This window comes from Gymnogyps californianus, chromosome 3 (genome assembly GCF_018139145.2).
Source record: "Gymnogyps californianus isolate 813 chromosome 3, ASM1813914v2, whole genome shotgun sequence".
Taxonomy (NCBI): Eukaryota; Metazoa; Chordata; class Aves; order Accipitriformes; family Cathartidae; genus Gymnogyps; species Gymnogyps californianus.
The window spans coordinates 209,230-222,950 of NC_059473.1; the positions used below are offsets into that span (position 1 = coordinate 209,230).

Genomic DNA, 13,721 nt, shown 5'->3' on the forward strand with positions numbered 1-13,721 from the left:
CCAACCTTAACAATGCCCTTTTAATGCAGTTTTGCGGTATGTAGTATCATATAGAGGTGTGGGCATCATACTTTCCTTCTCCAGCTCCAGCAGTGGGATGTCTATTCTGATTTATTCTGAGAAGTATGCACTTATGAGCCATTAAAGGCTTAGAAAAATAATCAATTAGAGTTGGTGTTCAAGTAAATGCATACCAGCTTTTTGGGGCTGCGGGTTTGCTTCTTTTTTTTAAACAAGGTGTATGTAGCGAAACCCAGTATTTTCTTAAGCCAAAGAATAATACATCCAACACAGCACATACATGCTACAACCTAATTTAAAAATAAAACATATCCTGGAGAGAGCTGGTCAGTATTTTTCAATTCAACCTTTTACCAGTCAAAAAAAAAAACCCCAACCAAAAAGAAAAAAAAGAAAAAGGCTTCCTCCTGATACCAAACAGTTCTGCAAAAATAAAGAGCGCTTATGGAAACGCTGCAGCAGTCCCCTGCGGGTTTTAGTTCTGGGTCTCCGAACGCGCAGGCAATACAGCACTCCCAAGCACTCCGCCACCAGGCTGCTGCCCCGACATCTCCAGCACAGAGACCTTTCCTCCCCTAGCTCCGCGCCGAGCACCCCAGGAGCGGAACGAAGCAGCCCTGCCACACACTTACTGGGGCTTACTGAGCGCTGCCGCCCGTGCCGCTCTCCGTATCTCCAAGCAACCCAGCATCCAAACAGCGGCTCGTGCTCTTGGGTACTGACCAGCTAGCCGGGATCCCAACCTGCTACCGCAACGGCGGCTGCAAATTGCCCTCATCAGCACGTAAAAGCTCCCGCTGGAACGCTGCTGCTGCTGCTGGCAGGTGTTACAGGAAAGCCAGGGTGAGACTGCCTCCAAGCCCCTCCACAATTCCCCTTGCGGAAATCGGCAGCGTGATCATCTCGAAATCGTCCCTCCCCTGCCAGAGGCATCCCACGTGTAAAACAGACAGAGCGTCAGCCTTTCTCGTCCAGCCTGGCAATTTGCAGCAGCCACCTCCCGACAGCAGAGCATTTAACGACGGGTTTTGACGAACACGAAGGCCACACGAGCATCCTCGGGTTGAAACTGCTACAGGCGTGGGCTTAATTCTCTGCTTCTCCCCTCCCACCTGACAAAAACCCAAAAGCCTTCCAGCCTCAAACCGAGGTGCCTGAACATCGCTTTCCGGGGCAGGAGTCCCAGAAAACAGGTCTGTGTCCTGAGCAGCCTCGGGGGAGGCTCACAAGACAGCAACGTTTGGCTGGTAAATCCCTGCCCATCGACTCACTGGTCTCACCCGAAAATGAGAGGACTCCAGCTGCCGACTCGGCAGGGCTGAGCTCAAAAGAGAACACCCTGCTCTAACCGAGCTGGAGCACAGCGAGCAGCTTAGACTGACGGCCTGCCTCCAGCCTCACCCGGCCCATTCCAAGGCAACTCAAAACGGAGATCCAGGTCCCCAGCAGCATTGAAAGCCAACTGCCAACCAAATTTAGCACCTATGTTAGTGCATCTATAGAGACGACATTGACAATAAAACCAAATTCCTTTTGATACTAACACAAAACAACAAGACGACTTGCACCAGCAAAAGCGAATGACTTTTCGGTGAAGGGTTGGGAGCGGGAAAAAATGAAAAGCACAAAGCAAAACAGAGTTTTATCTAGAATTTTGGAATTATTTAAATTGAGGTTTCTTATTTGCTCATTTAAATCATAATTCCATGCAGTGAGGTCAATCATTCCAGTTCTCACCCACCCTCTGGGGGTTAAACTGCAGCAAATAGAGGTTAAGTGACTTGACGAAGCCACAGGCAAATCACTAGCAGAGTCAGGGAAAACAGAGTTGGGACAAATCAGTCGAAATCTCAATTCTTGGCTTGACAGAGACTCGCAGGCCACGCGTAGGATGACTTACAGCAGCCAATCCCCTCTTTGAACTTCCGAAAGCTCCCATGCCTGGAAGGCTGAAGGCATTTACAGGAGCATTTCGGCTATGTTATATCCTTCAGAAACAAACATCTCCCACCTGTAACTGGTCTCTCGAGAAGACTGACATCTCCGTCAGCCCCCAAACTCTAGCAAGCCTTTTCCACTGAAAGCTGTGATTTGCAGCTAGTTTTTCAGCAGGTTTGAGGCATGCAATCAATACCGTGGAGAGTAAAAATCAGAAGAATCAGCTCCTCTGCCGTCATGCTCAACAGTTAATCATCTTCATTTGCTTGAAGAAAGCAACCTGAGCAAAAAGTCCTACTGATTACAGGAGAACGACTCTGGGGAACACGGCTGCATGCCCTGGGAAAGCTCTGGTCATTAAAAATTGGCCTGAATCAACTGGGCTTTCATAGTAAGAGTTATACTAGAACCACTAACATATTGAGCACGTGTAGCTTCCAGCTGCACGTCCCCATGCAAACCAAGGGAGCTTAGGTGGCTGAAAAGTACCGCTGCGGGCTTTTCCTGAAGCCGCCCCATAGTGAAAACGTTCGCCTTCATCCCGAAAAGGTTCATGGCTAATGCAAATAAAATTTGCGTTGGGCTTTCCCAGGAAAGCCCAATCTCTCTGCATGCTTTCTCATACTGACCAAGTTATACAGGCCCCTTCTCTTAAGTTGTTCTTCCGGAGCTAATTATCCTCTTGCCCTGTCTTGATGTTGTTATCCCGCTTCTCCTCTTTACAAATAAGTCTGCACAGTAACATTTCAAAGAATATTTTATGAGATTGTAAAAATACTGGGCATGTTGCCAAGCGCTAAGGTGAATGCAGATTCAGATATTTAATTATACAGTCAATCACGCCTGCAATTCAGACGGCAGCTCAGATCTCACAACTTAATTACTTTAATTTCAGATGAATAGCTTGTGTTGTCACAAGCAGTCTGACATGCTGGAAAACAAGTCAGAAATTACGCTAGGAATGGATAGCCTTACTGCTAGCGAGGAAAAAAGTTGGGGCATCCTTGGAAGTACTCAAAACCGGACTGGACAAGGCCCTGAGCAACCTGATCCAACTTTGCAATCAGCCCCGCTTTGAGCTGGGGGGTCGGGGTGGCGAGGGCTTTGGATCAGAGACCTCCGGAAGCCCCTTCCCACATAAACCATTCTGTGACCCTGGATATAAATAATGAGACAAACTACGAGCAAAGACTGTATCTTGCTCACGCAGCTTCAGAAGTCACGCCGGTCACCAGCAACGTTGTGCCAGCTCAGCACACGTATCTGAAACTACCTTGCACAACGGCAGCATCTTTTGCGATGCTCTAGAAGCGTCATCGTTCTTTCAGAGCCACCTTGCGTGCCTCACCCAAGTGCATTTTTACCAGCCAGAGGCACGGACATTTCCCAGCTCCTTTGGTCTAAAAGAACCAGATACAAACGTCACAAGGCATTTTTCAATAGCTACCAAGAGGAGGTGTTAAATAACCAACTTTTATTCCTTTGGCCACCCACGTATCTCGGGCAGCTTAAAGCGCCTGAGCTGACATTTGCTGTTCTGCTTTTCATTTCAAAAACGCCAGAGGAATAGCGTAGGGCCCCATTAGAAAGAACAAAGCCAGAGAAATTTGTGGCAAGGTTGTGAACCTGGCAGCTGATTTCACAGTACAGCCAAGGCACAGGATGAAGCAAGAACTGTTAGGAATCATTAAATGCTCTTACCTGTCCTGCAAAAAGCCCACACACGCCAATAATACAGAGAATGTTAAATACAGCCGAGCCTACGATGGTTCCAACGCCTACGTCTCCTTTTGTGATAAAAACACCTGAAAAACAAGTTCAAGGCAAGCTGTGTAAATTGGAAAGAGCAGAATTTTTCCACAAAAAATTGCAGACCTCACGCGCTGTTAATGACTCTAAAGGCACGTACCAGTTCCGCCACTTTTTCCCATATTTAATAGGGCAACTTGCAGAGAAAGGTACTAGGGTGAATCAAGGTGGCAGAACTTGCTCTCTGAGGGCACCTGGACAGACTGTCTAATGAAAACCAAATACCTTAGACATGTCTCAGGCACCAACCTCCTGGTCTTGCGATCCAACATTATGGCAATACACATCATAAAAGGCAGTAAGCTCTGTGGGAGCCGCTGGTCGGACACAAATCTGCAGGAAACCGTCTCCTGGAAGACATCCCCTCACCAGTACCCTGCTCTTCCCCATATCCCCATCCCTACTGGCTTCAATAGGCAAGTAGAAGCTGGAGCTGATGCAGAGCTGCCTGGCCACTAGCTACTTGCAAGCTGAATGATGCCTCTCAGGATGAGTTATGGGGCTACACTGTAAGCTCCTTTCAGAGCTCTTCTGTCGAATTTGGTTAAAACTGGACAATGAGGTTAGTGGTGAGGGAGACGAGCTGACAGACACATGCATCCTGGTACGGCACAAAATTCTTTCCTTAGGAAGTCAGCCTAAAAATAACACTCCATCTCCTGCTAGCTGTCAGTCTGTTTAAATTCACCACTTGCTTTTAAGGTTCCAGCAGTATTTATCCGGCCAGCATAGTTTAGGTATTTTTTTTCCCACTTTATCCTTTTCTCAGAAACGTGTTACACAGAAGCTGTCACCCGCCAAGTGACACTCAGTATCTGCTGGACTACGCCACAGCAAGATAATGATCTGACCGTTCGGGCTTCTCTAAGCTGCCTGAAGGAATCTGGTTTTATTTTCACCCTGCTACTGCACTATCCTTAACCAGAATACAGCCCCAGCTTGGTCCAATTTAAGTTCCTACATTTTAAGGCTCTGCTTGTGTAATCAGACCTCTCTGCAGAGTACGCAGCTTTGCGTGAATTAATTTGTGCTCTGCATCTGACAGCTGGGACTGGAATGGAAGTATCTTCTAGAGAAAGCATCTAAGCTGAGAATAATTCTCCTCGGTGGTGGAGAGCCCACCTTAACCTCCCAACCGCTGCTCTGATGATCACCTACCAATAGAGGTGCGGAAGAGTAAAACTGCAAGAACCTTGCACCAGGTAGCATACGTACAGCATCATTTTATAACAGCTGACCGCAGCCCCCTCTTAGCTCAAGGCTGTTGAAGGACCGCACGAGTTTCCCGGGTTTCACACACTTAAGGACTGCTGAATCCCTCGATCACACTTCCCATAAGCTGAGAGTTGCTTTGGTAGCGTGATGCTCTGACCACCTTGTCGCCGTGAGAAAGCATTTCAAATCCTCTTCTCCTCCCCATTCTGGCTTTCCCAGAGGGAAGCGGTGTTAGAAGGGTAACCAGAGTGGAGGTGATGGCAGAGGACCTGCTGCTGAGGACGCAAAGAGTTCGCCTGGGTACCAACCCGGCGGCTGGAGGCGCATCCTTTCACGCTACGTCCCGGAGACGGCGTGGCAGGTAGGGCAGGACGGGCGGGCGGGAGGGGGGAAGGCTGCACGTGCAGGGCTCAGCGCTGGGCCGTTTGGCTGTGCTGCAGCAAGGCAGAGCAACGGGCAGCGAAGGCGAGCTGCCTGCTGGCGCTGGTTTGACGGGGTCAGATCAAACCACTTCCGAGACAGCCCTTCTGTGGGGTAACGGCACTTTTTCAGAGCCGCTTCGTCTAGCGAGGCTTCCCCGCAATTAGTTCTATGTGTGCCCGTGAGGGAAGGGCCGGGTATTACAACGGACGTTACAGGTGCTTAGCAATCCCGTTTCAAGTCTGAAAAACAGCCAGGGAAACGCAGAGGTTTCAAGAAGCAGCAGCAGGTTAGTTACCTATGACAGATGTAAACAACTCAGGAGCAGAGCTTCCCGCTGCCATGAAAGTTGCCCCAGCCACATCTTCGCTAAGATGCAAGCGCTGCAGAAAAACACATCAGAGTCATTGATTACAACACTGAGAGGCTGAAGGAATTCAACCAGAAACGTTAAACTGCCCGCCAAGAGCGGGAAACTGCCGATATGTATAAAGTTTTATGTTAATAAAGTTTAAGTATAGGGGGAAAAGTCATCACGGGCATCGGCTACTTAAGTTAGCATCTCCTTGTAGAGAGGGCAGGTTGTGGCTCTGATACCCTTTAGAGAGGAGAGAAAGAGCAGTACTCTGGACAACAGTGAGGCAGTTTCACCAGTCACGGCTCCGTGTCTCCTCCATGACCCCAACAATACACACCTTATCTCATCTACTTTGGGCCGTAAAGGGTAGGGCTGGAGCTGAGGCTTGGCTCACCCCCAGCCGCCTTCCCTGGTATCGTTTCAGCCTTGGACATTTAAACCTCTCCTCACGCCCTTTCACTTGGATCACCACCGACGATACTTACCTCCTACAGCCTTCCCCTCACAGTGCCCAGGGACTATCTAAAACGGGGGGTTCTGGAAGGGAAACGACCCGCTACTCGAGGAAAACTTCATCGGCACATGCTGTTTCCAAAGATTTACTCGGTTAATTACTTCCTTTACGTTTCCTGCATTCCCACCGCTCCATCCGCACAAGTCGCCGTTCAGCATACGCGACAAGGCCGTTAAAGACCACATGCCTTCCTCGCGCTTGCCACGGTTTAACGAGTAGCTAAAAAAAGCCATCCCCCCCCCCCGCCACACGGCCATCAACTGCTGAGCTGCTACTCCGCAAAGCAGGCTGGCTTGCACGCATGCGAGTCAGCGGCTGCCGCTGTACGGGCAAGGGGCAGGCAGCCGAGGGCGGTGGGGACGTTGCCCTCGCAGAGCCGGCTGCTCGAAGCAGCACGGCCAGCCTGGCAGGACGGAGGAAGCCTTCCCCTCCCCTCTTCCCTCTGCAGCGGTGCAAGGCTTCTCTGCAACTTTATCGTTACCAAAGTACATTCGCACAGAGACGAGACTGCAGAAATCCTCCCACCAACCTCATCTGGATTGAAGATCCCACAAAGGGTATTCCAGGCCCGTAGGAGAAGGTAACTCTATCCACTGACTGTACACATACAACAAAAAATGTGGTACGTGCGTTACGGGCACAAGGAAAAAGGAAAAGATGTGCCCTCACTGGGAATGCTTTTTAAGCAGGAGACCATGGCATCGCTGCGCTGCTGTAAAAGCTTGTGGAACCTGATTAAACACAGCTTTATGGGAAATGATTTTAAATAGGATTAAAATTATTGCAGTAGGTCCCCAAAGGCCAGTTTCTTCTGCAGGATTCTCTATGGAAATACAGAGACAGTCATCCTACAACAGTCGGTCTACAACTCGATGGTGTCTTTTGAAAGAAAAGACCATCAGCCAAGGAGACCCGCTGTGCTGACTTTCTGTGGGGACGGTTTAATCTAAAGCTATAGCAGATTCGCTCGAGGACAGTTCCTAGACAATTTATTGCAATGCATACGATGATTTAGTTAATACAATAGAACAGAAAATACAGCACACTACGTAGGAGGCAGGAATGCGTTCTCTGGTATTTGCAGACAAATGTTTGCAATTGACGTATGACGTTAGTAGCGTCACGTAAACCCTCTGTAACACCAGTAACCGAGAGTAGCTGGGCAAAGGCGAGTACAAGCTGTTTTAGAAAACAAATGAAAATCAAGGCTTTATTGTAAGTACATCTGAACTAAGACAGAATGTGAATGTCTACCATAGCAAGTGTTCTGGAACAAATTCTCATCTCAACACACACATCTGGGAGCACAAACGCTCTGTTGGTTTAACTCAACAACCGCTTTCCAAACTCGATGAAACTAAGCCAGAAAAAGGGCATTTATTTTAGAATTAGTGCATCTAAACTGTGAGCAACTGCAGAATAACTATTGGTTGATCTCCAAGACCAAAAAAGCCTTCAGGCAGGAGGCCTGAATTCTTTTGTGCTGGATACGACAGTAGGTGGTAGTCAGATTACTGATGGTAGATCTTGGGTCAGCAGCAAGCCGTTACCATTTACGGTTGTTTGCGTGCTAAGCGCGTTGCACGTACTGCCATACCCAGGACAACCTCTCAGATGCGAGTTCCTGCAAGGGGCTCTCTGCCCCCTCCCTCTCTCGTGATTATTTTTTGTGAGTTAACAAACAAGCGAACACCCTTGAAAACACCACAGGTCTTATCTCAACACGTGATGGAGGAGGACTCAGGCGGTCTTCTCCCTCACAAAGCAGCCCCGGCTCTCCAAGTCAGCCTACTCTTCTCACAGGGTCTTTACGTGGGGAGAGTACTGGTCGGTGTCAGTAACGGTGGTAGCATCTGCTGCCATCGGGCAGCGATAAAAGCTTCCCTCTCCTAGAAAAACAGGCAAGAGTGGATACTACCAAAGGCTGCAGAGGCCTTTGCGAAGTGACCCGAGCCTTTTCCCATGCATTCTTGAGTGCTAACATCAAGGACAAACCACGAAAAGCTGGACGTTTTGAAGACAAGCCATTCTGGACTGATAAAATCAAAAGTAGTTCAATCAGGAAACAGGAATGCGTATTTGTTTTGCTGTCATGTAATTACAGAACTGCTTAATTATGCATAAAATACATAAATAAAAGGACTCGAATGCCCCCAAAGGTCACCTATGGTGTGAGAAAAACCTTTTTTGGGAGAGAATCAAGTAGGAGCAATAGGAATAGTAAAATCCTGATCCATTTATATGACCCATTTTGATAATCTCTAATGACACAGTACCTTTCTTCTGGACAGTAACTTCTTAATACAAGCATGCTAGATCTAGCGTTCTATCGCTAAGTTTCCTCATTCACACACAATGGAATAAAACTTGTTATTATCATCGTATTTCATTGGTGGTGTTGGGTAACACAATGGTTCAGAACCATTAAAGCACACAAGGAGTTGTTACCTACCATTGAGAAGACAACAAATAACCAAAAAGTAAAGGTCTGGTCAGGTGAAAGCAGCCTTCTAGGACCCAGGGGCTTGTAACTACTATGGTAAAGTCACAGGGGGAGGGCGTTTGCTGTTTAGACATCAGACGCCCGTACAAACCCAAGCACACCTGAGAATTTGTCCGAAGAACAAATGGCACCGTAATTCTGACACTCGTATCTCTGTAGCCAACCTTCTGGGGCAGGTGGAGAGATGCACAGGTCCTGCGCCTACAGAAAGCTAGTGACACTAAAAGGCGAGGGACTTCTCCGCTCTGTGAGCCTCTCGTTTATGATAACTAGGTTTACCACCAGTAAAGTCAGAAACCAGTAACACCGTGCATGGTGTTTCCTATCATGATTTGCAAATACAGTCGAGGACCAACATTTCTACAGACCAGTGCAGGACACAGAGCTGTGGAGAAGCGATGGAGCTTGTCCGAGGCCACTCGGAGAGTCCGTGGCAGAGCAGTAACAGGAGCTGGCGCTCCACAGACCCAGATCAGACCTCTGTGCCACAAGCAAGGCCAACAATCAAAAATACACTCGTAGATGGGATTGAACGAGTGCTCAGTCAAGAGAAATAATAACCTCCCTCCATCTGCTCGCTCTACCTGTGTCCCTCTGGGCGGCAGGCCTGCCCTTGGGCATATCGACGGCACCCCAAAACACAAGCCTGTCCTGGACACCGCTTACTCAGCTCAGGTTTTGTTCACCTACGGTGACCCGAGCTGGCCTTCTAGACCCACGTTTCCCAGGAGGGTTCCCTCGCTCGGGAGAGGGGAGGTTCAGTAACCCAGCACGTCTACATCTCCAGCATCTCCCACCCCACTTCCACATCCACGCCTCCGTTCCCTCCCCCTGAACCTCGCCGTGCCTTTGCCTAGAGTCAGCCCCACAGGGCGCAGCAACTTTGCAGGACAGCAGCTCCTGCCTTGTGCTGTCGCCCTTCAGTTACCTGAACGCTTACGCCCCAAAATAGTGGGATTTCCTGGGGAGTTTGGTTTTTTGGGGTTTTTTTTTTTGATGATGATGATGCAAAAAAGGCTTGTATGGCAGGGTGCTGAACTACAAGTATCAGGTTAGTTTAGAGACAACTTCCATCAGAGCTGTCAGCACAAATGACTTCTCCTGCCGTCTCCCACACCTCCTCCCAGGGGCAGGCACAGCCCATGCCCTGATGAGCGACACTTATTGCCAGGCAGATCGGCAGGCGTCTCCTCCAGCTGACAGAGACGCCTAACTGGCAAGACCACACCGTATTTTCTACATGCAAAGACTTCATTGCCCGAGACTGACATTGGAGAGGGCTCCCACTCACTTCGGGGACACGGTCTGTGTTCACCCTGCAGCTGTCCCAGCTGATTTAGGCTAAAATGTACTCCTTGTCTTCTAAAATTTCAGCATGCCCACCTTAGCAAAAGAGGGACAGAGTCCCTTGCAATTGCTGGAAGTGTTCAAGAGCTTTTTTACAGCTGACCTCGCTGTCCCTGCTGCTTTACAACTTATACCAACACAACACAAGGTATGAAACTCATGACTTTGAAGCCAAGGTACAAGTTCTATGATTTCTACTGGGGTAAATCACCGGAGGTTTTAATTTTTATCAGCTAAGGGTAGGGCCTAGTGTTTTTGAAGAGGGATCCGCACACAAGACACACAAACGTGAGGCAACAGCAACTATCACAGCGTGAACGGTCGGAGCAGCCGGAGAGCCGTCAGCCTGTGAACTCCTGTGCTGGGCACCGCACAAGCAAAGCCGAAAGGCCCCGGGAAGCGAGCGTGCTGCACATCTGCAGCATCCTGAACCTAAACCAACACTGAACCTAAACCAATACTTCATTTCCAACCGAAGCCCAACCCAGCTCTGGCGTGGGTCTCGCTCACGGCAGTCCTGCTCTGGCGAGGCGGCACTCCCTGCCGGTGGCTGCGCTGGGAGCCGGTAAGCCCCGGCGTGACCGCACCAGCGGCGTGCAGGTCCTCACCGGCCAGGCAGCAGGAGCAGGAGGGATGTGCAGCCCCCCCGGTCCCACGGGGCCAGGACCACACGCAGGGGCAGGACCCAGCTCTCAGGCAGCCGGCTGACAGCTTGGCATCTCTCCCTCCCCTGGGTGTTTTTTTTAGTTTGGTTTTGTTGATTTTTTTTTTTTTTTTAAATACCAACACATCTAAACTCTCTCGTGCATTTTTTCTTTCCCAGCCTGACGCTTGGGAGGTTTCTAAGTTTTAAGTTAATGGTATATGAAACTCAGAAACACTCCGTGGATCAATGTTTCCATGCAAAAGTCAAGAAATAAAAGGTTATCATCTTCCAGGTCCCAGGAGAAGCGAGTGACATGCCTGAAGCCACAACTGAACCAAAGCTCCGTTCCCTACCTGAGCAATGAACAACGTCCCAACCCTCTCGCAGTCTCCGACGGCTAGATCCTACCTCAAGGGCAGGGTTTCTCAGCCGGAGAGGCAGGAGCACGTCAGCGGCGAGCAGCAGAGCACCGGACAAGCTAACAAGCTCCGCTGGGCTCATTACCTGGAAACCCGCGCTGCAGCTAGCACCGTGGGGCTGAGTTCAGGAATCACTGCTCCAGAGAACACGGTTCTCACTATGTTACAAGTTGCCTCCATTTTTAAGAAGTGGTATGATGCATATATAGGAATTGTTATTTGAGAGGTGACTGCTAGCTTTAGGAGGGAGCGTCAGCCGAGCTTACCCACCGGCAGACTCCCAGCCCATCTCCTGCGAGGGAGAACACAAAGCTGAGCCACCGCACACGTGGGGCTGAGCACCTAAACAAGAATCATGGGGAACGCTCTACGGCAATAGTAAATACACTATCATCCCGTTCTGAGGCTCTCAAGGAGAACTGCTGCTAAAGCAGCACACAAGCTTAAGTAACATCTTCTAATACTTACTTCGCAAATCTTTTCCAACGAAGGGACAAAGAAATCATCGCAGACAATTGCCAAAGCATAAAACATATACACAGCCTGCAAAAGAAAAGAGAAAACGTTGAGTCTGGAGATTGTCAAGCAGAAACAAACTGCAGCGTCCCAACTCGTCTTAGGTTTGTTTCGGTATATACTTTTTAAAAAAAATAAAATGCTCTTGCAAGAAGAATTCATGGGGCTCTCTGGGGTTTAATAGAAAGATCATGAAGTATTTATCCAAAAGTCCTTACAAGCTATCAAAGCTGCCAACGTTTTATCATCATCACAAAGATTACTTCTTTTTTTTTTTTTTAAATTCTCTGGGTATTGCTAAGCCACACTTAAATATTTTTGCCCTCCTTTTTTCCCCCCTGTCGCACAGCGCAAGACTTTTTTATGATTGCATTCTGTGAAAATCTAAACCCTAGAGGAGCAATTTTTGAAACGCCAGTGTTTTGAAAAAGGGGAAAGGAGCTTGTTTTCTGTGACTGAAGTGCCCTGCCATGCCACCCGGGATCCCAGTGATAATTCCTGCTAAACTCCACATAGGAACAACTTCCAAATGACCGAAACCCAAGGGGGAACACAAGACTTGCAAGGACGCCTAGCAAATCAACTCCTCAATTTCATGCAAGAAGCATTTAATCTGTATTTCTGTATTATTAAACAGAACATGCTAGGGCCTGATCTCTGCCCCGACAGGCAAATGGCACAGCGTGCCTTACATCCATGCAGCTAAGCTCTCGTCCTCCCCAGGGAGGATAGCCTGGTCCGTGTTGCCTAGAGGGAAGGATCTCTGTCCCCTGCCTCGACTCGTGTCCTGGCACTGGATAGGAAAATGCTCGTTGGCATAGGGGAAAACCAGGTGAAAAGCATGCCGGCTACCTAACAGAGCACGCCACCACAGCCAGGCTCGTGCCTGTGTCCCGGCCCGTATCCCAGGGCACCCAGGCTACTCTTGGCACCACCTTCCACAAACTTAGACCTGTGGTCAAGGAACAGAGCCAGAAATACGGAGAGCCGGAGGAACAAGGGCATCACCCGGCCCGCGTCGCCCAGAGGACACGCTGCGGCGAGGAGAGCCGCCCCCGGAGTGCCGCAGCAAAGCTTTGAAGCCAAGCGTCCTGCGCTGCGGGGGAAGTGGGAGAGAAGAGAGGACGACTGCACCCTCTGAAGACCTGCAAGGCAGGCCAGCGCTCATCCCTCCCAGCAGCACCCGGCGTCAGGTACGCAGCGTATCCATTACAGCCGGCATCCCCACAGGAGCCGGGAAACAATCCGTCTGCACGTGCTACCAAAAACCCGCCACAGAGAGAGTTTACGTTACCATCTTGGATCTCATTCCCAGCAGACTACTGCATTGGTAAAAGTTTATTTGTTGCTACGTACCTGTGAAAGCACGCATGCACAACAGAGATCCTTAAATTCGGGGCATATAAACAGAGACGCGAGGCTCAGGGCATAAACCTGGACCGAACCACCCCGCAGCAGCTGGGCACACACCAGCTACGGCCAAAAAGCGGGGACGTGAAGCGCTGCACGGGGCGAGGCAGGGGAGGCGAACGCCTGAGAGCTCTCCCTCTCCAGTTCCCGCCCAGGTTGCTCGCTGGGCACCTCCGGCAGAGGCCGGACCCTGCGAGGGCCTGCGCCCTCTGCTCAGGCCAGCAGCCTCGCCGCTCCCGCGCACCAAAGGCAATGACGTCGTGTGTGCGTGTCCCCCCACATCACCGTGCGGCACGAGGTCACCGCAGACGAGAGATAGGCGTGCTGCTCCGGAGCAGCGCGCGCCGTTCACCACAGCAGCAAACCGAGCGTCGTCGCCGGGTCTGCAGGGCGCGCAGCACAGCCCGCGGGCTGGCTTACAGCATCGCCGGCCCGCACCGGCATCTGTATTCCCCTCCAGCCGTGATTTTACACCTCTTGTCTGACTGGATCATGTCAGCCCCCCTCACACTGGAAATGTACATCTCCATAATATTTTGCGCAGTTTTCAGTGCATGTAATTGTTTTTTTGGTTTGGTTTTTTTTTTTTTCCTTTTTTTTTTTAA

The 13,721-nt window shown here is 49.8% G+C and overlaps 1 protein-coding gene across 1 annotated transcript in view; it reads right to left on the reverse strand.

The window, feature by feature from the left end:
• Positions 1–13,721, reverse strand: part of SLC24A3 (solute carrier family 24 member 3) — a 154,011-nt gene that overhangs the window by 49,306 nt on the left and 90,984 nt on the right. The window contains exons 4-6 of the mRNA XM_050895013.1: positions 11,659–11,733; positions 5,702–5,786; positions 3,661–3,764 (exon numbers count right to left, since the gene is read on the reverse strand). Coding sequence (XP_050750970.1) covers positions 3,661–3,764; positions 5,702–5,786; positions 11,659–11,724 — 255 coding nt within the window. The 5' untranslated portion in view covers positions 11,725–11,733. The remainder of the gene's footprint in view (positions 1–3,660; positions 3,765–5,701; positions 5,787–11,658; positions 11,734–13,721) is intronic.